At 51.4% G+C, this 23,611-nt stretch overlaps 1 protein-coding gene across 4 annotated transcripts; it reads right to left on the bottom strand.

Moving 5' to 3' along the window:
- Positions 1–45: 45 nt before the first annotated feature.
- SPRYD3 (SPRY domain containing 3) lies at positions 46–15,058 on the bottom strand. Of its 4 annotated transcripts, none has more exons than XM_080811121.1 (11): positions 14,950–15,058; positions 13,353–13,499; positions 12,273–12,348; positions 11,633–11,757; positions 11,174–11,309; positions 9,966–10,151; positions 3,304–3,453; positions 2,809–2,866; positions 2,004–2,123; positions 1,745–1,917; positions 46–1,424 (listed from the first exon to the last, which is right to left on the bottom strand). In XM_080811121.1, exons 1-11 carry the CDS (start codon positions 14,970–14,972, stop codon positions 1,290–1,292), a joined length of 1,329 nt encoding a protein of 442 aa, XP_080667247.1. In that variant the 5' UTR covers positions 14,973–15,058; the 3' UTR covers positions 46–1,289. The 4 variants fall into 4 exon arrangements, with proteins under 4 accessions (XP_080667247.1, XP_080667248.1, XP_080667249.1 ...); XM_080811122.1 differs by lacking the exon at positions 14,950–15,058 and adding an exon at positions 14,702–14,836; XM_080811123.1 differs by lacking the exon at positions 14,950–15,058 and adding an exon at positions 14,635–14,749.
- Between the last annotated feature and the right edge of the window lie 8,553 nt (positions 15,059–23,611).

A 23,611-nucleotide genomic window follows, 5' to 3' on the forward strand; every position in this document is an offset into this window, starting at 1 on the left:
TCCCTGCCCTGTGGAGTGGCAAGGACTCCCCTGTCCAGGCCGTGCTGATAAATACAGAAACTCCATCTTTATTGGCTGTATAAACATCTCTGGGCTGTACATACATTTCATACATCGTAGTGGAGGGCCGAAAGAGGGGACCCCAGCAACACAGCAGCTCACCCCCTTTCACCAAGGCCCACCCACTCTGTGCAAACCAAGGCCAACAGCCCCCGCTCCCTCTTCCTCCCAGAAGTCACTGTATAGGAAGGGGGCAGGGGTCAAGGCGGTAGGAGACAGGAGGGCTCAGTGGGGGAGGACACATGTAAGTGCTAGAATCAAACACTGAAGCAAAACAGGCAACTGGCACAGGCAGCAAGCTGGGATCCGGGGTGGGGGGGGTGGTGCAGGGAAGGGGAGTGAGGGGCCAAGCTGCCCTCTGGGCTCACAACCACAGCTCTGGGGTCTTGCCCTCACCACGGCAAGAGAGACCCACTCTGGGGTCTCTGCCGAAAGCCCAGGGAACTGGGGACAAGGAGGTCGCAGGTATCCCAAGGATGGCAAGGGGAGAACAGGAGCCAAGACCCCAGCCCCCCTCACCGAGTAGCCCCTCTCACTCCATTTAACACATAGCAGACTCCCACCTAGGTGCGTATAGCTGCAGGGGGGCCGGAGACTCAGATTCTCAGTGGGCAGGCGAGCAGGCGGTGAGGGAGAAAGAGGCTCTCAGGGGAAACAACAGAGACCCTGGAATAGTACTCCTGGGACAGCAGTCAGTGGAAGGAGAGACAAGGCCCAAGAGAGCCCCCCTAGCCCAGCCAGGGGGGACAACAGCAGCAACTGGTCCACACAGTGAGGACAGGGAACAAAAAAAGAGAAGATCCAAGGAGAAATACTGTGGTAAATAGTGGAGGGGGCAGTCTCTACTCCACCCTCAGAAGAGCCTCGTGCCCACACAGCAGCTGAGACAGGTGCCCACTCCTCTCCACTCATACGGCCAGGGGGCAAAGGGGAGGTGCGAGAGTCCACCAGCCAGAGCAAGTGGCATGCACGAACAGAGCAACACCACTCTTTGGGCCTGCTCCTTTCCAACCAGGGACTTCGGCCCACGACTGACTGATGATCGGGGTGGTATCAGGTCAGGGACGTGGGCACAGAGGGGCTTGGCAGGGGCCTGATCTGCGAGAGGCGGAGGGACTACACACTCCCTGGGGCCTGCTGGGTAAACAAATCCTGGAAGGTAGGAACTGGGCACCTGGTTCTGCAAAGGGTGAGGAAAAGGAGACGGGGCAGGTCTAGGGACAAAGCCCCTAGCCACTCAAGGGATGCAGATCCACTTTGACTTTCTCCCCACAGCTCAGCATTCCTATGGTGGGGAAGAAGCCACCAGAAGGTACGACAGCATCCTTCTTTCCGATGATCTTGCCATTCCGAGTGAAGAAAACCTGGGGGTGGGGGCACAGAGAGCAGTGGAGCAGACTGGCTCTGGCCTCCTCTGATGATGCAGGCTTGAAACCCAAGTGCTCGCAGCTCCCAACTCCCAGAACCACCAGAGGGGAGTGACTCGAGTGACGTGGGAAGTGACCACAAGAGGGCGTCTGGAAACCAGCTCCCCACCATAGTCTGGCTGCACCCAGCATCTCAGAACAGGCCCACCACCAGGCTTTCCCTCTTCCTGCCTCTGGCTCCCCTCCTATTCCTCACTACCGCCAGCCCCTGCCCAGGCCCAGGAATCCCAGTTCAAGCCCACACCCTCCCCACTCACCACCACCTTCTTGCCCTCATGCTCTTGCTCAATCTCTTCCCCATCTTCTTCTTCTTCCTCTTCCTCCTCTTCCTCTTCTCCCTCCTGGTGCAGGTACATGACATTCCGGACGTTCCGGACAGCTCGGGCAGTAGGGGACAGGATCACTGTGTCACAACTGTCATCACTGTCACCTAGGAGGCCAGGAAACCTGAGCTCCTGTGGTGCTGCCCCCACCGTCTGCCCGATCAGCCTGGCTGGCCACCCCTACGCCACTCACCCTCGCTGTCCAGAATGTAGTCCCGGGGGAACATGATTCCGCAGCCCATAATGTCCCCTTTATAACAGCGTGGCCCAAATGGGTCGCCCACGCCACTGCCATGGAAGATCTTCCCGTCATCTGTCAGGGAGGAGGGGAAACGGTAAGGCACACACTTGAAGGAGGGGCTGACACTCTACCCACCCCCCCCACCCCCCCACCTCCCGGCAAAGAGGCCTGTATTTTGAGCAGAATCCTTGCCCACCTCCCTCCCTGGCCCTGAGGAAGAGAGGGAGTCAAGGTGAAACAAAAATGGAGAGAGAGTAGGAAGAGGCCCAGATTTTTTTAAAAGAGTGATACAATGTCTGTTCACTAAAGGAGCTTAGGGGCTGACTCGCTCAGGGAGCTGGCGGGAGAAGGGCGAGGGGCCGAGAAGGGGATGAGGGTGACACCAGGAGCTCACGGCAACTCCTTTCTAAAGAAACCCCTAAAGAGAGTCAAGCCAACCGAAAAAGGAAAGTGCAGAATCTGCAAGAAGGGCGCAGAGGGAGCCAACTCAGAGGCCTGGAATGTCCAGTTCGGGCCCAGATTCCCCCGCCCCTGTTCGGCTCCCCTCGGTTTTCAGGCTGGAAGGAAAAACACAGACGAGGAGAAAGCACTACCGGACTGGGAAGGGGAAATGATACGGCAGCAGGGAAAGGCTCTCCAGCCAGACGCTAGAGAGGAGACCCATCTGCAGGGGGGCGGGGGGGTTTCAGGAAAATGGATGTCCCTGTGCCTGTACATGCCCCACCGCCCTGGTGGCCTCAGGACAGCCCCAGCTCACCTGCATGATAAGCCACAGAGCCTCTACTCCAGCCAGGGTGTCTGTTCTTGGGATAATCCTGCACCGAGAAGGAAAAAGAAAACCTACGGTAGCATGCATGGAAAAAGGACAGAAGAGGGCATCTGAACCTTCAGTCTTCTCAGACAGATGGCTGCTTATACCCCTGCGGCCTCCCATAGCCTTCAGGCACTGGGGAAGCAGGACAAGCAGGGAAGGTGACCAGAAGACCAGGCTTTCACAGCCGGTGCTGCAGGCTGTGCCTAGCCCCACCTTCAGGCCCAGTGTGCATGGTACAGTCACGACCCTCTCTCGGGTCCTGGGTTGTGGCAGAGGAGGGGGAAGGGTCTGTACCTTCCCACAGCGAACACGTACAACCATATTCTGTCCACGCCTGCCCAATGCCTCTCCCCAATTTCCCCAAGAGTCTCCAGGCCCCATCCCAATAGGCCCAGGCCTGAGTAGCAATACAGGTAAAAAGCCAGCACGAGTGCCCACCTTCCGGGCCAGCCCCAAGGCGATGTAGCATTTCTCTCCAGGGTCCACGATCTCCACCTCAAAGTAGTGACTACGGGTGCTCAGTGGGTGCCGGGCCTGGGCCAGCCCCACGTCAACGATGCTCTTGCCCTTGCCCAAGTACTCCAGCAGCTGCAGGGGAAGAGCCAAGGGCAGTGGGTGGTGCGGAGGGCAGATGGACACCCGCCCTAGAAACCTAGTCCCAATGCACTCGAGACCAGCTTCCTGGGTCTGACAAAACCTCTGGCTGAAAGGGAAAGGCCCCTAGCGGCGCGCCATGGGCCCCAATGTTCTAGGCAGGCGTGAGAGAACAGGGTGGACTGGCGGGCAGCAAAAGGTGGCAGCATGGGCAGAAGGGGTGAGCCCTGCACCCACCTGCCGCCTGAGCCGCAGTCCCTCCTTGCTCTGGAGAAGTGGGCACCAGCCCAGCAACCCGGAAGGCTGAGCTCCAGGGAGCACATGGCGGGGGGGGGGGGGGGAGTCTCTAGGCTGTGGCATCACTTCCCTGAATCATCCTGCTGGATGAGGCCTCCCCAAGTGCCCTGGGCGCAGAGAGGAGGAGCCCTGAAGACCAGGCTGAGCAGACCCCTGGAGGAGCCTAACGGGGAGGACAGGGAGGGTGCGGGTATTAGGTGCCAGCTCCAGATGTCTGAAGGAAGGGAGATGAGCTCAGAAACCGATTCTACCTGGGATGGGACTATCATAATTCCTCAAGGTCTGTTTTACTCGCCTTTGGAGAGCTGGGTCAGGGAGGTGCCAAGGGAAGCCAGGGAACCCAGAATGACCAGCTCTACTCCTTTACTTAACTTGAGGGCAGGGAACCAGCGGGCCAAACACATGAAGGCAAGCTTTCCTGCTTGCAGCCCCTCACGGCTCTTGCAGAGGGCTGGGGTGTGTGGGGGTATGGGGAGAGGGGAGGCGACTGATGGATTCTTGGGGCTCTTCAGTTCCACAGTGGTCCTGCCCGGGCATGATGGGGCGGCAACCCCCAAGCTGGGAGGATTTATTTATCAGTTGTCATGGTAATGGTGAGGTTATGACTCAACCCCATCCCCTCTTTCCCCACCCTCAGCATCACCTGGGAGTCCTTAATCCCTTTTTAATTAGCCAAACTGCCCCTCAAGACTTTATTCTACCCTCCCGCCCCTCCAGCCCCAAAGAAACACTGCCTGGGGACCTCCTCCACTTTCCCTGGCAAGCCTTTGGACGCTGGCCTCTTACCCCCCGAGAACTCGTGCCTGAACAGGAAAGGAATGAGGCTCTCCTGCACCAGCATGGAAGCCTGTGTGTGTCTCCGGCACAGGCAGGGCCTGCAATCCGCACCCCTGCTTCAGAGAGGAACTGGAGGGACTGGGCCCCCTTCTTGGGCTGGGATCCCCAAAGCCCGGCCACCTCAAGTCCATCCTCTCTTCCCGCTCCAAAAGAGAACGGAGGTGAGCGGAGGCGACCAGGGGAAAAGCCAGGGCTGCCTGGGCAACCTGGGACATCCACACCCAGGCCTTTCCATGTCCTCTGGCCACCACCCTGCATGTTTCGGGTTACACTGGCTCTTTCGTAGCCACACCCCCTAGCCCAGGTCTCCTCTGTTAGTTCCCACTGCTTTCTTTCCTCAGAATGGGGTCCCTGACAGGCCATCTTCTGATTTACTCACTATTCCACACTGCTGGAATTCCCCACTCGGCCCTCTGTGCTGTCTGCCCAGCCGGCCTCCTCCAGTTCCCTGCAGGCCTGAGGGGTGGTGTCTTCGCGGGCTCCCAGCCCACCCAGGGTGCGCAGCCCCCAACCCACCCTCTCCGGCCAGCATTGCAGAGCTGGGTGGGGGACCCCACAGCTGCCCTTGACCCACTTCGTCCAACTGGCCTCGGCGTAGGAAACACAGTGTTCTTCGCTGAGAGAGCCAAGACACAGATGCTCCAGATCCCAATCCTTGGGAAAAACCCGCCCAACCATTCCCTCAGCCTCAGCCCCGAGGAGACTGTAGACTGCGGTCTTGGCCGCACACAGCGTGGGGCCACTTTCTCCAGCTAAAAGGTCAGGAGGGCCAAGCACATGACCAGGGACTCTACAACCCATTCCCCAGCCGGCCCACCAATCAGACATGACGGCTGACGGCTGGGAGGCTAGGTCCCCGCAATGCTGCCCTCCACAAGTGAGGCACAGCCGCCCCCCAGGCTGTAAGCCCCCCAACTCCCCTGCTGCTCTCTCATAGGCTCTCCTGCTCCTGTCCGCCTGTCCGGTGAAGGCCCCCCCAAGCCCTCACAGCGAGTCCCCCAGTACCTACAGGGGCAGGTGGGCACTGTGGCCTCACACGCAGATCCTAGCTCAAATTCACTCCCCCTTCCTGAGACCAGGGCTGAGAGCAGATGGGAGCTTTACCCCTGAGCTGCCAGACTCTGGATGCTGGTCCCTCAACCTGTGCCCTGGAAGCCTCTCCGTTAGAAAGAGAATCGCACGGACCCAGGTTCCAATCATAACTCCGGTTACTTACTAGCCACTAACTTCGAGCAAGTGATTTCCACTGCTTTAGGCCTCAGTTTAACAGTGACACAGGGATACTACCACCTGCCTTTCCAAAATAAATGAAGGGTGTCAAGTGCCCAGCACAGAGCCCGCACCCAGCAGGGGCTCAGTAGCTGTTCTACATTTCCCTAAATCAGGAAATGGGGCTTGGACCTGAACATTCCAACACGTCAGTGCTCCCTAAACATTAACAGCCACTCCAGAGCTACAACAGACTAGACCTGCCAATCACAGAAGGAAACGATCCATCTCAGCCCTTACTTCCAACTACGATGGCCCTCTAGGCTCCCAGAACTGGTCACTTCCCCCCCTAGGAGAGATGAGCCCCAGATGACTCTATCCCAATCCACCAGCTGTCCCCTCTTAGTGCTTCTCCTCCAACAATGCCCGACCAACAGGAATGCACCCCTACATCTTTGGTGGGGGCAGAATCACCCATTCCTTAGGGCTCTCAAACCCCCCTGACTCTTGCACCTCCTCCTCACACCCCCAAAGCCTCGGGAGGCCAAACAGGTGGACTCGAGGGCACAGAGCTGAGGCTGCAGTACCCAGGGCAGAGAGTCTCCTGCGCTCCAACCCCCCACCGCGTACCAGCAGTGCCTTCTCAGCCTCTTCTCTCCTGCTGGTAACCACCCTCCTCCTCTGGCAGCCCTTCTCCTCTTGCCAGCAGAGACCCTAATCCCTCTTGACAGGAGCAAGGGAGGGCTCAGTGCCCTGAGGGCCTAGAAGCAGCTGAAACAGGAACCCAGAATATGCTCCCCACCGGCCAGCTCAGGCCCCAACATGGTTTCCTCCTGGGTTGGTTGGGGGAGGACCCCAAAGGGTGGGGCCTCCTTCACCCCTCTTTGTGTACCAGAGCTGTTGCCCCGTCACTAAGGAGTTGCCAGAGGAGCTAGGAGCAGGAAACAAAGACAGAATGAGTCTAATCCCCCAGCTTTACCTACTGCCCCCCACCCTCCCACACATGACTTCACTTTGCAAGGCCTGCGGGCAGGGATGAGGTGAGGGGCAACACCCCCATCCCTGAGCAAACATGGCAGCAACTCTTCAACACCCTCAGTGCTCTGCAAAGTCGGGGGGGAGGACTCCTTGGGGGGGAAACTGAGGCCCCAGAATGCAGGGGGAAGAATTCCACCCAAGAAAGAGCCACGTCTGTCTGGATATGACAACTGTTGAAGCTAGGTAGTGGGGAGATGGGTGCTCACTGTGCTGTTGCTTCAACTTTTCTGTATGTTGGAAATTGTTCATAATGTAATGTTAGAGCCAAAAAAATGGGGGTCAGGAATTTGCTCTTCTTTGTCGGAAGAACCACTGAGAAGGGAAGAGAGAGGATAACTGAGACTCCAAATTGAGAGAGAGGCCTAGGAGGCAAAGGGTCCCATGGCAGCCAGGTAAGTTCCCCTAGAAGGACGGGGGCGAAGGGAGCTAGTCAGGAGACTCGCAGGGCAAGGGGGAACTTAAGCCCAGAATTCCGGATTCATCTTATGAGAGGGGCCAGGAGGAGAGACGATGGGCTACAGGAGAGGGGCTGGGGAGAAAGGCACAGCATGTATCCAGCAGTGGACAGGGCCAGGGCAAGGGATCCAAGAATAAGTGTTTGGGCTTAGTTTCGTGGCTAATTCACTGTTTGACATTTGAACCAGTCTCTTCGCTTCTGAGTGGGACTGTCTTTTCATCAGCCACACAACAAGAAGCGCTGTGGGAACACGAGGGCTGTCATGATGACAAGGATGACTACGGGAGGGAGCTCCAAGCACCGTGGGTCTGGGCGCCGGGGACACCGCAGGCCCTGCGTGTCAGGGAACGGTCTCCGGCTCCGTACTGAGAAGCCCTGGACTAGATGGCATCAGAGCCTCTCTCAAACCTTTATGGTTCTAAAGGGCACTCGACTGGAAACTTCACCCAAGACAGGCTCCAACCCACAGCAAGAGGTCTGAGGCCCCAGGGAAAGGCTCCCCACAAAGGGGACGGAAAACAGGAAGAGCAAAGAGGAGAAACAGCTGAGCTAGACATCTTTAGAAATGGGAGGCATAGGCATGGCCCTACTGACCTCTCCCAGGCTCCTCCAGGAAACACAACTCTAAGGGCTGGATCAGAACTACACTGGATGGTCAGAAGGGACAAGAGGGAGCAGGGCAAGAGACAAGTGGGGATGGAAGAAACTGGGTAAGTCACCCTCATTTGAAAGATGGCAAGAGGGGGCACCTGGGTGGCTCAGTGCGTTAAAGCCTCTGCCTACGGCTCAGGTCATGATCCCAGCATCCTCGGATGGAGCCCACATTGGGCTCTCTGCTCAGCAGGGAGCCTTCTTCCCCCCCACCTCTCTCTGCCTGCCTCTCTGCCTACTTGTGATCTCTATCTGATAAATAAATAAAATCTTTAAAAGAAAGAAAGAAAGAAAGATGGCAAGAGGAGAAGAGAGGCAGATATCCGTCAAGAGACTCATGCCCTCGTCTGCCCCAGGGGAGCAGGTGCTCAGGGAACGGAGTGCCCACCCTGCCGGCAGTCCCAGGCTGGGGTGAGGGTCTGAGACAAGAGCCAGACTTCACAGCTCATGTCTAAGAAAGAAAAAAATTATCCAAAGTGTGACCTGAGGGCACTGGGGGAGGGCAGAGAGGAAGGAAGGCTATTTATAAATGTCTACAGGATTCTACATCAATTAGAAAAGATTGCCTGGGAGGAGCTGGGGGCAGAGTGAGGACAGGTCCAGGCAGGGAAAGGATGCCAGGAAAACACTCTTGAGGAGAGGTCAGGGATGAGAGCTGGAACATCGCCCTGGCTCAGTCCCAAGTTCAACTCTGTAGATGTTGTCAAAATGATAGTGGATAGTGGAAGGGGGAAAAGATAGGAAAGAGATAAGGGTCAAGGAGTGGGGATCTGAAGCCCCTGGCTTGCAGCCAGCACCATCCTCAGAACCCAATGCCAGAGGGGGTGTGGAGTATCAGAAGTAACAGGAGGGCACACATGCTACCATTTTCCTTAAGTCTGACTCACCTTGAACTCCAGAATGGGGGGAGCCTTGCTCATAATCCACTCCCACCCCCCACTGTTTCTGTTTTGCTACCAAAGGCTGAACTGAAAACAGCCTGGGTTCGGGTGAGAAGGCCAGAGGGTGGAGAAAAAGGTTGAGCAAGGAGCAAGAGGGCAGCAGAGGGACAATTCGAAGTGGGAGGCCCAAGCAGCCCACTGGAGTTCAGGGCCAGACCCCTGACTCAGCAGCCATTCACTCCCAACCCAGCATGAGGCAGAGAGGGTAAAGGTGAAGAACTTCCCTCTCCTAAGGTTCATATATTCCCCAAGAAAGTTTCAAATCCAGGGAGAGACCAGAGCAGGTACAACAGGAAGATGTCTAAAAAAGCAAGCTTTGGAGAGTCCAGAACGCTCACGGAATTTTCATCTGCCTCTGTTCTTGTCCTCTATTAAAATGTAGCGGGGGACACCTGGCTGGCTCAGTCATTAAGTGTCTGCCTTCAGCTCAGGTCATGATCCCAGGGTCCTGGACTGAGCTCCACATTGGGCTGTCTGCTCAGCGGGGAGCCTGCTTCTCCCTCTCCCACTCCCCTTGCTTGTGTTCCCTCTCTCACTGTGTCTCTGTCAAATAGATAAAAAAAATATTTTTTTTAAATGTAGGGAGAAGACGGAAGACTCTGATATTCATGCTTACTACAAAAAGATCTCAGAACCTTCCCCCACGGGACTGGGACTTGTGACAGTGAATGGAGAGCTTGGACCCGCTGAACTGGGATCCGGCGAAACGGGGATCCAGGCATCCCACTTGCAAGTGAGCCCCAGCCTTTCACAGGCAGGTGTATAGGGCAGCAGAGGGCACCGGGTGCAGAAGGAACCAAAGAAGGCAAAGGAGAACCTAGTGCTGTGCCGAGAGTAGAGCAACTAACCTGAGCTCTCCCGGCCGGGCAAGGGAAGAAGGACAATCAGCACTAAGGGGAACATGGATCTGGATTCAAAGAATCATGTCAAGGTCCCAAATTCCCATCTCCCAAAACCCTACAAAAGACACTGTCTTCACTCCCCATTCTAAGCAATTCAGACCCACTTATGCGGCCCAGGGAGGTTCGGCCCAGCCCTTCCCGCCGACCACCCCCACCCCACTGCCTGTCACTCACAGTTCCGCAGACTCGGACATCATGCAGCCGGCCCCACTCGTCCTCGTAACTGTCCACCATCATGACACTGTCGTCTTCGCGGCCCAGCTCAGCATTGAGGTGCAGGCGCACCTCCTCACCCAGAGAGTGCATGCCCACCGCTGGGAACAGTCCATCTGGGGACATGGGCATGATGGTGGAACCCACCTGCAGTGGAGGGAGGGAGGGCTGGAGGGAGGGAGCTGCCACCTGGCTCCCTGTTCCTCAGCGCACCTAATTCTCACCAGGGTACTTCTGAGATAATGCAACAAATAATTATCACACACACTGACAGACAGAAAAAAAGAGGTACAGAGAAGTTTAAAAAGTGGCTAAGGGGGCACCTGGGTGGCTCAGTTGGTTAAGCAACTGCCTTCGGCTCGGGTCATGATCCTGGAGTCCTGGGATCGAGCCCCATATCAGGATCCCTGCTTGGCAGGGAACCTGCTTCTCCCTCTGACCCTTCCCCTTCTCATGCTCGTTCTCTCACTCTCTCTCTCTCTCTTAAAAAAAAAAGTGGCTAAGGACTCCTGGACGAGCAAGGCATCCACAGCGCTAGATGGCAAACACAAGTCTCTTGACCTTTGGCATGTGAGTGTGTTCTGGAGCAGGAAAGAGCAGAGGCACAGACACTAAGGAAGGACGTCGTCGTGGCCAAGGTCTGAGAAAGCCATCCTCCCAGGGTGGGAGAGGGAGTTGGGTAGGAGAAGAAAGAGAGCTGGGGGTCCCTCTCTTCTACTTGCTCTTCCCCATCCCTTCAGCACTACTAGGCTCTCTCTGAAGAGGGAAGGAAAGATGTGAAACAAGAAAATAACACAGAAAGGACATATCCTCAAAAGCATTCAAGTCAAAGCTCCGAAGAGGACCTCCAGCTTATGCGTCAAAGCCATAACCTCTCCCTCTCTTTTTTTGCTCAAAACCTTCCCCCACATCACCCGATCCTGCTTGCCCTACCCCATTTCAGTCCACCTGCCCCTCTGCATCTCTCATCTAGGCTAATGTCCCGGCTTCCCTGGGCAGGGGAAGTGGCTTCTCCCACGTGCAGACTTCGGAGGAAGCCAAGGATGGCCTGAAGGAGGTGGGAACTAAGCCAAGGGGTCCCTGGGCAAGCCCCAGCTGGGTGATTTTCATTCCCACAATTCCTTGGATGGTTCAAGCCACTTAAATCCCACCCGGGATTTCCCACTCACCCGTTTCCCATTTTTGGTGAAGAAGATCTGGGCAGTCTGTACATCAAAGGACACAGGCTCGATGCCGCAGCCAATCCGGTCCCCAGAGTTGCACTTTGACCCAAACTGCCGGCCTTTGGCTCGGCCATTGTACAGCCTGTGGACGGAGCAGCACAGACACAGGACCTGACTCTGGCCTCCCAACTTCTCCAGAGCACTGGACCCCTGGGGCCCCTCTTGCTGCTCCCAGTCATTCTGTGACGCAGCTACCTGTGTCCACGCATAAGCTCCACCCTCCCCTCTAAGTCCGCAAACCTCCAAGGCTCGCTATCAGGCCACCTTTCTGTCCTGATCAGAAAAGTCAATGAAAATACCCCAAGATAGGTGAAAGAAGGGCAAAAGCCACCCACGGTAGTCCTTTGTTATCAAAGGCCCCCAAACCCATAGGAAAGGAGTAAGGTTCCACAGACGGTAACTCACTTGCCATCATCAGCATGGTAGGCTACGGAGTCAGGCAACCAGCCAGGCTGGTGATCCAGGCTGTAGTACTGTGGGACAAGCCCCACAGCTATGGTGCCCCGGACCCCACTGTCCACAATCGATACCTGGGGGGAGGAGAGCAGGGCAGTCAGCAGGCACCAGAAATGGAATGAGCTGCTGGGGGCTTGGGGAAGAGCAGTCAGACATCAAAAACTCAAAGAGGCTCAGAGAGACCAAAAACATGTGAATCAGAGAAAAGTCAGGGCACTCAGAGGAGCACTGGGGAGACTAGGGGCCTACTTTGTCAGGATTACTCAGAAAATCATTTCCAAATTGTGGAAACAGACAGGAGATGGAGCAGAGGCTGGGCTCAGGTTAGCAGGTGGGAAAGGCCATGGATCAGAGTCTGGGGTATGTGTCAACGTCTACCTAGCTGAGAGGCAGGAGAACAGAGGGACAGGGTGACAGGACTAGGGCACATGTCTCTCAGCTGAGGCACCACGCTATCCTGTGCCCTTTTCTCAGCCAAGTAGACAGCCCTGATGGAAAATCAAAAGGATCAGATCAAGAATCTAGTAAAAGAGTTCCCCGGAGCTTAACAAGCTCTCCCCCCACTCTGCCCACCCACTGCCTTGATCACCTCAAAATAATTGCTGTCCTTGGTCAGAGGTCGAGAAGCCACGTAGCAGCCAACTTCACCAGAGTTTCCATGGTAACTGAGGGAGGAATGAGGAGGGGAGTTCCATGAGCAGCCTGGCTCAAGAGCTGGGGGGAGGGCCTCAGCATCTCCACCCCCTACCCCCACCCCACAAGGGCCAACACAGAGGAGACTCCATCAGGCCACACTTCAGGACATCTGCACAGACACCGTAATGAAATACTTGAGGTCACCCACCCCTCCCGCTGCCTCCAGCCAGGGTCCAGCCCACACCAGACCAACACAAGCCTGGTTCCTTCATTTCCAGGGGGAAAAGAATGCAGAGCCTCCCTTAGTTGCCTAGTAGGGGTCTCACAACCCTGTCTAATCTCAGTCCCTCATGCTGCAGCTTCAGCCCTTTTCCTCCGGCTCTGTCCTCAATGGAGCTAAAGAAAGTCTGGTCTCTATCCTCTGTACCAAAGCCCTTTGTAGATTGGAAGATGGGTATTCAGTCCCCACTCCTCAGCTTTCTTGTCTCCAGGCTAAATAGCACTACTTCCTTCTCCCCTTCAGGGACAGCTTTGTGAGAGAGTTAGGCTCAGAAGGAGTCAGGGAAGGGGATCAAGCCAGAAAAGAGAGAGAAAACAAACACAAACACACACCCCGAAGGGTTGGACGGTGGCGGGCAGGATGCACTAGGGAACTGTCCTTTCCAAAACAGGAAATCCACTGCCTCTGACATGGCTACTCTCCTCCAAACCCAACCCCTGAGACCCAGGCTGTGGAGACACAGACACCCCACACTGGAGTCCTCTCAACGAGGCGCTGGGGCAACTCAAGGCACCTGCCGCTTCCTATCTCTGACATAATTCCTTCCAACGTGGACCAGGTCAGAGTGACCCAGAAACAGGCAGAAGAGAGTGCAGGCTGTAGGAGCACATGCTGCTCCACTCAGAAAGGCCTCCAAGGTCAAAGGCTCGCCCAGTGTAGACAGTCCTTGCCTCCAAAAAAGCCCTTTTTCATCTCTAAGATCTGGCAGAGCAAGGAAAATGTGAAAGCAGCCCCCCACCCCCGCCACCTCACCTCAAAGTGTCTCCATCTACAAGAATGTGCTTGAACCTCTCCTGGTATCGGAAAGCCCGGACCTCCCGAATCTCCCGGATCCTCCGGCGCCAATTCAGAAACCGGTAGTGCAGGTTGAGGTCATCCATCTTGTTCATGAGAACAAACCTGCCATGGGGAAAAGGGGACTGAGAAGGAAGCAGGGCCCTGAGCAAAGCAGCTCAGCCTGTTTGACCCAGAATATGGACAGGGCACTGGACTCGAAGCCATCCTTTCATTCGGCAAACATGTACTGACTTCTGCTATATGCACCAAAAACAGGTGGCATTCCTGTTCTCACTGCACTTCCATTCTAGTCAGGAGGCATGACAGATGAGACACAGACCCGACAGTGTTGGCCAGTGGAAGAAACAACAGAGTGGGGTGACACGGAATAATGGGGTAAAGTCTAAAGACTACTTTGGATACAGTGGACAGAGGAGGCCTCTCTGAGGTGACATTTGATTTGAGAAGAGGCCAGGCATGTGACAAGCCCAAGGCAGAGTACTTCAGGTAGAGGGGACAGCCAGGACACAGGTCCTGGGCTGGAAGGGAGCAGGCATGGTAGAGGAACAGAAAGACCAGGGTGGCTGGTGTGTAGGGAACATGTGGGAGAATGTTCAAGAAGAGGATGGGAAGAAAGCTGGCGCCAGGGAGAGGCCCTACAAGGCCCTGCAGACCATGTTAAGGAGTTTGGATTTCCTTCCAAGTGGGATGGGAAACCTCTGGAGGGTTTTAAGCAAGAAAATGATATGATTTTAAGGTTTATCAGATCTTAATCAAAATCATTCCTGCTGTTGTCTGGAGAATCGATCATAACAGAAGCAAGAGCAGAAGTGGTGAACAATTAAGCAGGAGACTGTTCCAGCAGCTCCAATGAGACATGGTATCCATTAGGATAGTAGCAGTGAAGATGGAGAGAAGTAGAATGACCTGGGTATTTAAACCACCACAATGCTAATGAATGGATGGATGGATGGATGGATGGGTTTTTCCTGGACGCGAAAAGTGAGAAAAACGAGGTTATTTTCTCTTCCTGTCACTCAACACTGGGACAGGGGTTCCATCAAGGCCGGACAGTGCCTTGCATACAGAAGGTGCTTAAATAAGCCTCAGCTGGGCTGAATTCAATCCTTCAACCCTAAAGCGCCCCCTCCTGCAGTAGCTGCAAGCCACCACGTGGCCCAGAAGGGTAGGCACCAGCGGGGCTGCCCTCCTCGCACGCAACCAGGGCTCCACCCCAGACAGATACTGGCCCCCAGACCTGGGGACATCTGCTCGCCCAGAACCGCACAGCCTCGGCACCCACGAGTGGCAGCCGCACCGGGTACCTCCTCCAGCCTGCGCACGGCCTGGTCGCTCAGACGAGACCCGGGGGTCCGGGGGTCCGGCTCGTCCCCGCGACTACGCGCAGTCTCCCCAGGCCCGGCACCGAGGAGGGTCCCGAGGCAGGAAGCCCCGTGACCGGGGCTCACGCCCCGCCCCTGACCCTGAAGCCCCCGCCCAGGACCCCCGCCTCCTGCCTCAAGCTTCGAGGAGACCCGAGGCCTCCGGGACCCCGCCCCCGATCCCCGCCTACCGGGGCCGCCGCGTCCTCCTCATCCATAGGCCTCTCAGCTCCACACCCTAGCTCTTCGGCCGCCGCCACCACCACACACATCCGGGTCCCCGCCCTTCCTACGCTCCCCGAGGCCCGCCCCTCCCCACCCACCCCGGCCAATCTGCAGCGGCCCAGAACGACGGACATCTGCAGGGGCCAATCGGAGGACGCAGGCATGATCGGGCGCGGCCCGGTGAACTGGGTACCTAGCGCTGGGTAGGGGCTGGTAAAGCAGAGTGTGGGAGGGTGGGAGGCGGCGACGTGGCTGCGCGGAGGTCGCGCCCGGCGCTCTGGGCGCTGACTGGGTAGCCAAGGGGCGGCTCCCGCGCTGGGCGGGGAGAAGGTCGCTGCGCACCTACGGCGACTGCCAATCTTGCCCAAGCGCTCCTTCTGTGTCCTACGTGCCACCGAGGAAGGCTTCGTAGGAATGTCCTTTTAATCCACTCCGCAACCCTCTGAAATGAATCTTGTTATTATCTCCCTTTTGCAAATGAAGATCCTGAGGCTGGCCTCCATAGCTCGTGCGCCTAACTGTTCCCGCATGCTTTATATTCGCCGGAGCTGTGCTGTTACCATGTGCTCTCTGTTCTCCGGGTTCCGTGTCATGTCATCTTCCGCTCGTTCTGGGAAGGACAGCCCATTCCAGGAGGAAAGAACTTTGGATGCAGAAAGCTCAGTGGCACGAAACGTCACGCTGTTCCGGACCGGAGGCTCTGGGTGTGACCTAAGTAAAGTTAGGCGGGAGTCATTACGTGAAGGGTGGAAGGATACTCACATTTATTGAGCACCTACTAAAGGGTGTTTGGGGCTGCCCAGATCGCCTCCCATCACCAGATCTCTCTTCCGGATTGGAGGGTTTTCCCTCCTCTGCATTCTCATACCATGTCATTTGGGCCTCATCGCTAGCACTTTTTTTCCACCCTTTATTATTTCAGTGTCACCTCGTATATAGATCTGTCTCTGACAGACTGTGGTATCCTTCAGAGCCTGGGCTTTATCCCATTCTTATAAATAGTTATTGTTAAAATGTTGGATGGGATGGAAGCCATCATCTTGTATACCAAACAGCAACCACTTGGCCACTTGGCATGATGGAAATAGATGAGAGGGAAGTAAATGTAGATCGGAAATTGGGAAATCTGGGTGAGAGCTTCAGTTCTGTCTGTGCCTGAGGTCAGGTCTTGGTGTTCTTACCCATAAACAAAAATTTTGAAGCATGTGATCTCTTAGCTCCTTTCCAACCCCTGGATTGCAAAAATCGAGTTACTTTCCCCAACTCATCTCTGGCTCCTGTTTCCTTCATTGCTTCTCTTTCACCTCCTCTTCCTAAGCTATGACAATACCCCCAGCCTCAGCTCCACTCCTCCCAAAGGCAGCCAAAAAGTAACAGGCCAGGGCTGCTCCCAGAGTCACGGCCATCCCACACAAGGTCTCCTGGCTCCTTCCAGGAACTCGCTAGCTAGTTCGGGCCTGAAACGGAGAGATGTCAGAAGAGGGTGTTTTCAGAGTGTTACTGATGGTGATTCTACCCGAGATTTTCTGATCAGGTCCCAGGTGTGGGGCTGGCCCTTTCAGCGAATCCTCCATCTGTTGCCATTCTCGGGATTTAATTGGTTATTTGTGCTTGGTATCTAAACGTATTTGATCAAACAACTTTATTGAGATATAATCGACATACAATAAACCCGACATATTTAAGATGTACAATTTTGTAAGTTATGTATATACCCATGAAAATATCACCACAGTCGACACAGTGAACATCCCATCCCTTCCAAAAGTGTCTTTGTGCTCTTTTTGTAATCCTTCCCTCTCACTCTCTCATCTCCAGAAAACAACTAATCTGCTTTTGGTCACTAGTTTAGTTTGCATTTTCTAAAATTCTACATAAATGAAATCACAGGGTATATGCTCTTGTGGGGGAGGAGTGTCTGGCTCCTTTTATTCTGCATAATTACCTTAAGATTCATCCATTGTTTTATTGCTGAGTAGTATGCTCCTCTGTGGTTATACCACAGACTGCTTATGATTCACCTGTTGACAGATGGACATTTGGTGATTTCCAATTTAGGGCTGTTACAAATAAAGCTGCTATGAACGTGTATGCCAAATCTGTCTGGACGTACATTTCATCTTCTCTTGGGAAACCCCTAGGAAGGAATGGCTGTGCCACATGGTGGACGTATGCTTCACTTTTTGAGAAATTGCCAAACTGTTTTCCAAAATGCTTGTATCATTTTAAATTCCTATCAGCGGCGTATGAATGTTCCATTTGTTCCCCAACCTTTCCAACGTTGGTGCTGTCATTCTTTTTTATTGTGGCCATTCTGGTAGGTATGTAGTGGTATTTCGTTGTGATTTTAATGTGCATTTCTTTTTTTTTTTTTTAAAGATTTTATTCATTTATTTGACAGAGAGAGATCACAAGTAGGCAGAGAGGCAGGCAGAGAGAAGTGGGGGGAGAAGCAGGCTCCCCACTGAGCAGAGAGCCTGATGCGGGACCCGATCCCAGGACCCTGAGATCATGACCTGAGCTGAAGGCAGCGGCTTAACCCACTGAGCCACCCAGGCGCCCTTAATGTGCATTTCCATAATAACTAATGATACTGAAAATCTTTTCAGATGCATACTTGTCATCCATGTATCTTCCGTGGCAAATCTTATTATTATGTCTCCTTTTTGTAGGTGAAGATCCTGAGGCTAATCCATAACTAATCCTAATAGGTCCACAATCAAGAGAGTGGACATAACTGTGCAAGTCATTTGTCCGGTTTTAAAAATCGAGTGGCTCACTTAATACTGCATTTTGAAAGTTGTTTATATATTCTGAATTCAAATCCTTCATCAGATATGTGATTTACATTTCTTCTAGTCTGTGTCTTGTCTTCTCATCCTTTAACAATGTTCTTCCAGGGGGTGCCTGGGTGGTTCAGTGGGTTAAAGCCTCTGCCTTCAGCTCAGGTCATGATCCCAGAGTCCTGGGATTGAGCCCCACATTAGGCTCTCTGCTCAGCGGGGTACCTGCTTCCCTCTCTCTCTCTGTCTGCTTCTCTGCCTACTTGTGATCTCTGTCTGTCAAATAAATAAATAAAATCTTTAAAAAAAAAACAAAAAACAATGTTCTTCCAGGAGCAGAAGTTCATAATCATGAAGATATACAACTTTTCAAGTTTTTAATTTATGAATCATGCTTTTGGTGTTCCATTTAAGAAATGTTTGCCTAACCCGAGGTCACAAAATGTTCTCCTGTGTTTTCTTCTAGAAGTTTTATGGTTTTGGATTTTGCATTAAGTCAATAAACGATTAATAATTTTTTTTTAATTTTGAAACAGTTTATCCTTGTCATGGAATTCCACATGTTAATGTTAACATCTTGTATAACCATAGTATAATTAGTGAAAACCAGGATATTAACGTTGGTATAATACTGTTAAGTGATTTGCAGACCTCATTCAGACATTGCCTGTTGTTCCACTAATGTCCTTTTCCTTGTACAAGATCCAATCTGGAATCTGACATTACATTCCCTTGTCATGTCTCCTTAGTCTCCTCAATCTGAGACAGTTATTCAGTCTTTCCCAAAGAGTACAGTTGACCCTTGAACGGCATAGGTTTGAACTGTGCAGATCTACTTATGTGTGGGTTTTTTCCTGATAAATATGGTACATCTGCATATAACTTTTAATTCCCCCAAAACTTAACTGCTAATAACCCACTGTTGACCAGAAGGCTTACTAATGACATAAACATAACATAACATAAACGTAAACAGTCAATTACATATTTTGTATGTTATATAATATGTTGTATTCCTCCAGCAAAGTAAGCTGGAGGAAAGAATGTTACTAAGAAAATCATAAGGAAGAGAAAATACATTCATAGTGCTATCCTGTATTTATTGAAAAAAATCTGCTTGTATGTGCAGTTCAAACCCATGTTGCTCAAGGTCAACTGTATTTGATGGTGATGTAATAGATTTAATTGCTATCCCCCTAAACTTACTCTGGTTGTTTAATATTAAATTCGAGGCTTTCAGGCCAAAATTTTAGGAAGGAAAAAGAAATATTTACTATGACCAACGTTTTGTTACAGCCTAGGATACTTTCTCCAACAGTTTTGCCAGAGACAGGTTATAAAGAGGGCACAGCTGGCCTACCAAAAAGGGCAGGAACCCAGACCTCAAGCAGCCCCAGGTTGCTTTTGGAAAGAGCCCAGACTTAGGCTGGGGGTATTCTCATAGCTCAAGAAGAAGAAAAAGAGAAGGTCTAGTCTTTTCGTGACTTACCAGGGATCTTTTACCTATGATCTTATTAATTCTTTTCTAACTTCTTTCCTTTTTCAGTCTGTGCTGTTTATCATAATAATACATTTCTTGTGTTTATTCCCACCCTACCCCCAACATAAGGCTACCTTCCTTTTAGTTGCCTTAAAACAACCTCTCTCTAGCTCTAGAAGTAATATGTGGTTTGACTATTTAGATAATTTAGCAAAGAAGTCTGTGTTTAACTTATCCAAAGTCTTCATGTTTTTCTACATCATGAAAGTTTTTATGTTGAAGTGAAAAGAGCATTGAACTTGGAATCCAGTGGATCCCACCATCTAGCTATGTGGCCTTTGGCAAGGTATTTAACATCTCTAAAGAGGTCTTCTTATTTGCTAAGTGGAGAAGGTAATGGAACATGCAAAATATAAGTAAGCATTCAGTGAACTTGAGTTGTCTGAATATCTCTGCCTCCTCTTCAGACTGAACAGCTCTCATCTATTTGGTTAGCTCTCACAGGCTAGTATCCTTGCCCTGCTGAAACATTGCTGAAAGATCGGGTTCTTTTCCCATCCAATGAGGCCTCCCAAAGCCCAGAGTTCAGATGTGAAAGTGATTTTGAACCAGGGTAGGATCATTCATTCATTAAACGCTGAGTACATTAGTGTGGGCCGGAACTTTATTCGTTATAGGGAAACAAAAACAAAAACACTGAGTACCTACCAAGTTTGTCACATGAATTTCCCCTAACACACTCACAATTCTGTAAAGTAGGTTTTGCAACCCGCATTTTGCATTTTGCAGAGGAGAAATAGAGAAATAGAAATAGAGGACGTGGCCCCTTTCCTAAAGGCATTCAAAGCCAATTAGAAGAAGAAAAGATATGGTATATGAAAAGCTGCTAGAAATACAAGATAAACTATAAGGGATGTTGAAAGGAGATACAAGATGAACAGCCACGTAACTGGTAAAGACTGGTGTTGTTCCCACAGCCTAGAAGCCTTCCCCTCAGTCCTTCCCTGTGAAATTTCTACTCCTTCAAGAGTCAGTCAAAACATCACCTCCCCTGTGAAGCCTTCTCTCTGATTCTCCCAGACAAACTTAGGTTCTTCTCCCTTTGTGTCACTTAGTCCTTGGTCCCTCCTATCTTTCCGTGGTGTCATTGTTGATTTGCTTTTCTGTTTTCCCCAGAGACTGTGAGCTTCTTGGGATCAGGGTGAACAGACTCAATTTCATCCAGAGCTTGATAATAAAAATTAGAAAAACAAGGTTGGAGAAGAAGGGAAAAGTTAGGAGTGTGATTATGAATAAAACCTCAGGAGGCTCAGTCAGTTGAGCATCTGCCTTCAGCTCCAGTCATGATCCCAGGGTCCTGGGATGGAATCTGGAGTCGGGATCCCCACTCAGCTGGGAGCTTGCTTCTCCCTCTGCCTGTCACTTCCCCTGTTTGTGCACTCCCTCCCTCCCTCTCTCTCTCTCACTCACACTCTGTCAAATAAATAAAATCTTCATTTAAAAAAAATCTCAGGGGTGCCTGGGTGGCTCAGTGGGTTAAACCTCTGCCTTTGGCTCAGGTCATGGTCTCAGGGTCCTGGGATCGAGCCCCGAGTCGGGCTCTCTGCTCAGCGGGGAGCCTACTTCCCCTTTCTCTGCCTGTCTCTCTGCCTGCTTGTGATCTCTCTCTCTCTGTCAAATAAATAAATAAAATTTTTTTTAAAAAAAGCTCATAAGTATGAATTTAGAGAGCATATTTGGTCAAGGGGTAGGTGGTTCTTATAAGGTAAAATAGAACAAGTGGGTTAAGAACCAAGGATTTGGACTTGATCCTGGAGTTCTTAGGGAGTCATTGAAGGTTTCTAAGCAGAGGAATTATATGCTCTATTTTTCATTTCAGAGAGAATAGTCTGGGTACCAAGTAGGTAGTGTCTAAAAACAGGGAAGTCCAAAAGAAGCTGTTGGCTTGGTCCAGGTGAAAGACATTGAGAACCCCAAACCATCAGGATGCCCATAGAAATGGAAACACTTTCAGACCAGGTTGGGGGTGGGGTGGTACCTGGGTGGCTCAATCAGTTAAGCATCTGACTCTTGATCTCAGCTCAGGTCTTGATCCTAGGGTCATAAGTTCAAGCCCCACACTGGGCCACGCTGGGCATAGACCTACTTAAAAAAAAAGAACAGATGGGAGAACCAACAGGAATATCAAAAGATATATCCAGGTAATTAAAAAAAAAAAAGAGTGGAGGATGACTGGGAAATTGGGAAAGTGTTGAGACCATTGGCAAAATAGGAAAGCTGAGGAATGGTTTGTGGGAGGACAGAATAAGAATGGTTTAGATGCGTTGGGCTTGAAACAGGTATAGGTGCAAAAGTCTATTAGGATCTTAGGTAATGTCTTCTGGTTTATTTCCCATATTCTTTCTTCTGATGCCTATGTTCTGATAGCCATGTTGACCATGGCAACATATTAAAGGCTCAGAATTTAACCACCGATGCTCTGTGGAATGGCCCTTTTCCCAGTCAAAGTAATCATGTTTAAAGAGGCCTTTTGGAGATGGATTTGCCCAGTAGGTGGTTCTAATCAAAGACCTCCAGCAGCACTGTTGAAGGTAAGCAGGAGGCCGGCAACAATGAGGCAGGTCATAGAGGGTTCAAGTGAGATCTGAGTTCAAACCCCTGCTCCAACACTTCTCTCTTTGAAGACTTGGTGTTTTCCTATAGGAAGAACAACAGGAATAATAACATCACCCACCTTTAAACTTACAGTAAGCATTAAATGTAAAGTGCTAGCACAGTTCTCAGCATATAGAAAGCATTAGATAATATAAGCTACTATTAGCATTATTATTATTAATTATTATCGTTATCATTGTCAGTAGCTCACGTGGCCATCCTCTGTAGACTGTGATCTCCTTGGAAGCAGGGGCTGTCTTACTTCTTTCTTTTTTTTTTTTTTTAAGATTTTATTTATTTATTTGACAGACAGAGATCACAAGTAGGCAGAGAGGCAGGCAGAGAGAGAGGAGGAAGCAGGCTCCCTGCTGAGCAGAGAGCCCGATTCGGGGGCTCAATCCCAGGACCCTGGGACCATGACCCGAGCTGAAGGCAGAGGCTTTAACCCACTGAGCCACCCAGGTGCCCCATCTTACTTATTTCTGTATCCTTAGCTCAGGGCATAGGACATACAAAACTTTTATTTGTTTGTTTGTTTGGAAACTGAGATTAGGGGTGCCTGGGTGGCTCAGTCAGTTAAGTGTCTGTCTGCCTTTGGCTCAGGTCATGATCCCAGGGTTCCAGGATCCAGTCCTGTATCAGGATCCCTGCTCAGCGGGGTGTCTGCTTCTCTCTCTGCCCCTCCCCCTGACTTGTGCTCTCTATTCCTCCCTCTACCTCTCTTTCTCTCTCTCTCTCTGACAAATAAATAAATAAAATCTTTTAAAAAAAGAAACTGAGATTAAACTATTGCTATGATATGTATTTTAATAAGCCCTTTACTTTGCAATAATTTTAGATTTATTGCAAAGTTGCAAAGATAATATGGAGAATTCCCCAATACCTCTCACCCAGTTCCTCCCACTGATATTATTTTACATGTCTATAGTATATTTGTCAAAACTAAGAAACCAACATTGGTATATCACTATAAACTAAATTCTAGATTTTATTTAGATTTTTAAAAAATATTTCATATTTAAGTAATCTCTACACTTACCATGGGCCTTGAACTCATGACCCCAAGATCAAGAGTTGCATGCTCTACCAACCGAGCCAGCCAGGCACTCACTGCCCCCTGCCTTTTGAAAAGCTTATTTGGATTTGATCATTTTTCCACTGATGTCCTCTTTCTGTTCTGAGATTCAATCCGGGGTACCACATTGCTTTTATTGTTATCTCTCCCCAGTCTCCCCTGGTCTGAGGCAGTTTCTCAGTCTTTCTTTATTTTTCATAACCTTGACAGTCTTGAGGAAAACAGGCAAGGTATCCTCTAAACTGTCCTGCAATCTGGATTTGTCTGATATTCTTCTCATAGTTGGATTGGGGTATGGATTTGTGGAAAAAAAATTCATGGAGGTGAAGTGTTTCCCATGTTATCATATCAGGGGACACGTGAATACCTATTTGACAACTCTGGTGAGGTTAACCTTGATCACATGGTTAAGGTAGAGTTTGCTAGATGTCTTCCCTATGAAGTTACTATTTTTCCTTCCCGTACCATATTCTTTTGCCCCCATCTCCCTCTTCTCTTGGAAAAGCAACATCCTGTATTCTATTCTTTAGAAACATGGTCACCAAGTCTAGCCCAAGGCAGGAGAGGTATTAAGCTCTTGCCTTCTGGAGAGCAGAGTATCTATATACATTGTAAGTCTCCTGGAAGGAAAACTC

The sequence above is a fragment of the Martes martes genome (genome assembly GCF_963455335.1).
Source record: "Martes martes genome assembly, chromosome: 8".
Lineage (NCBI taxonomy): Eukaryota > Metazoa > Chordata > Mammalia > Carnivora > Mustelidae > Martes > Martes martes.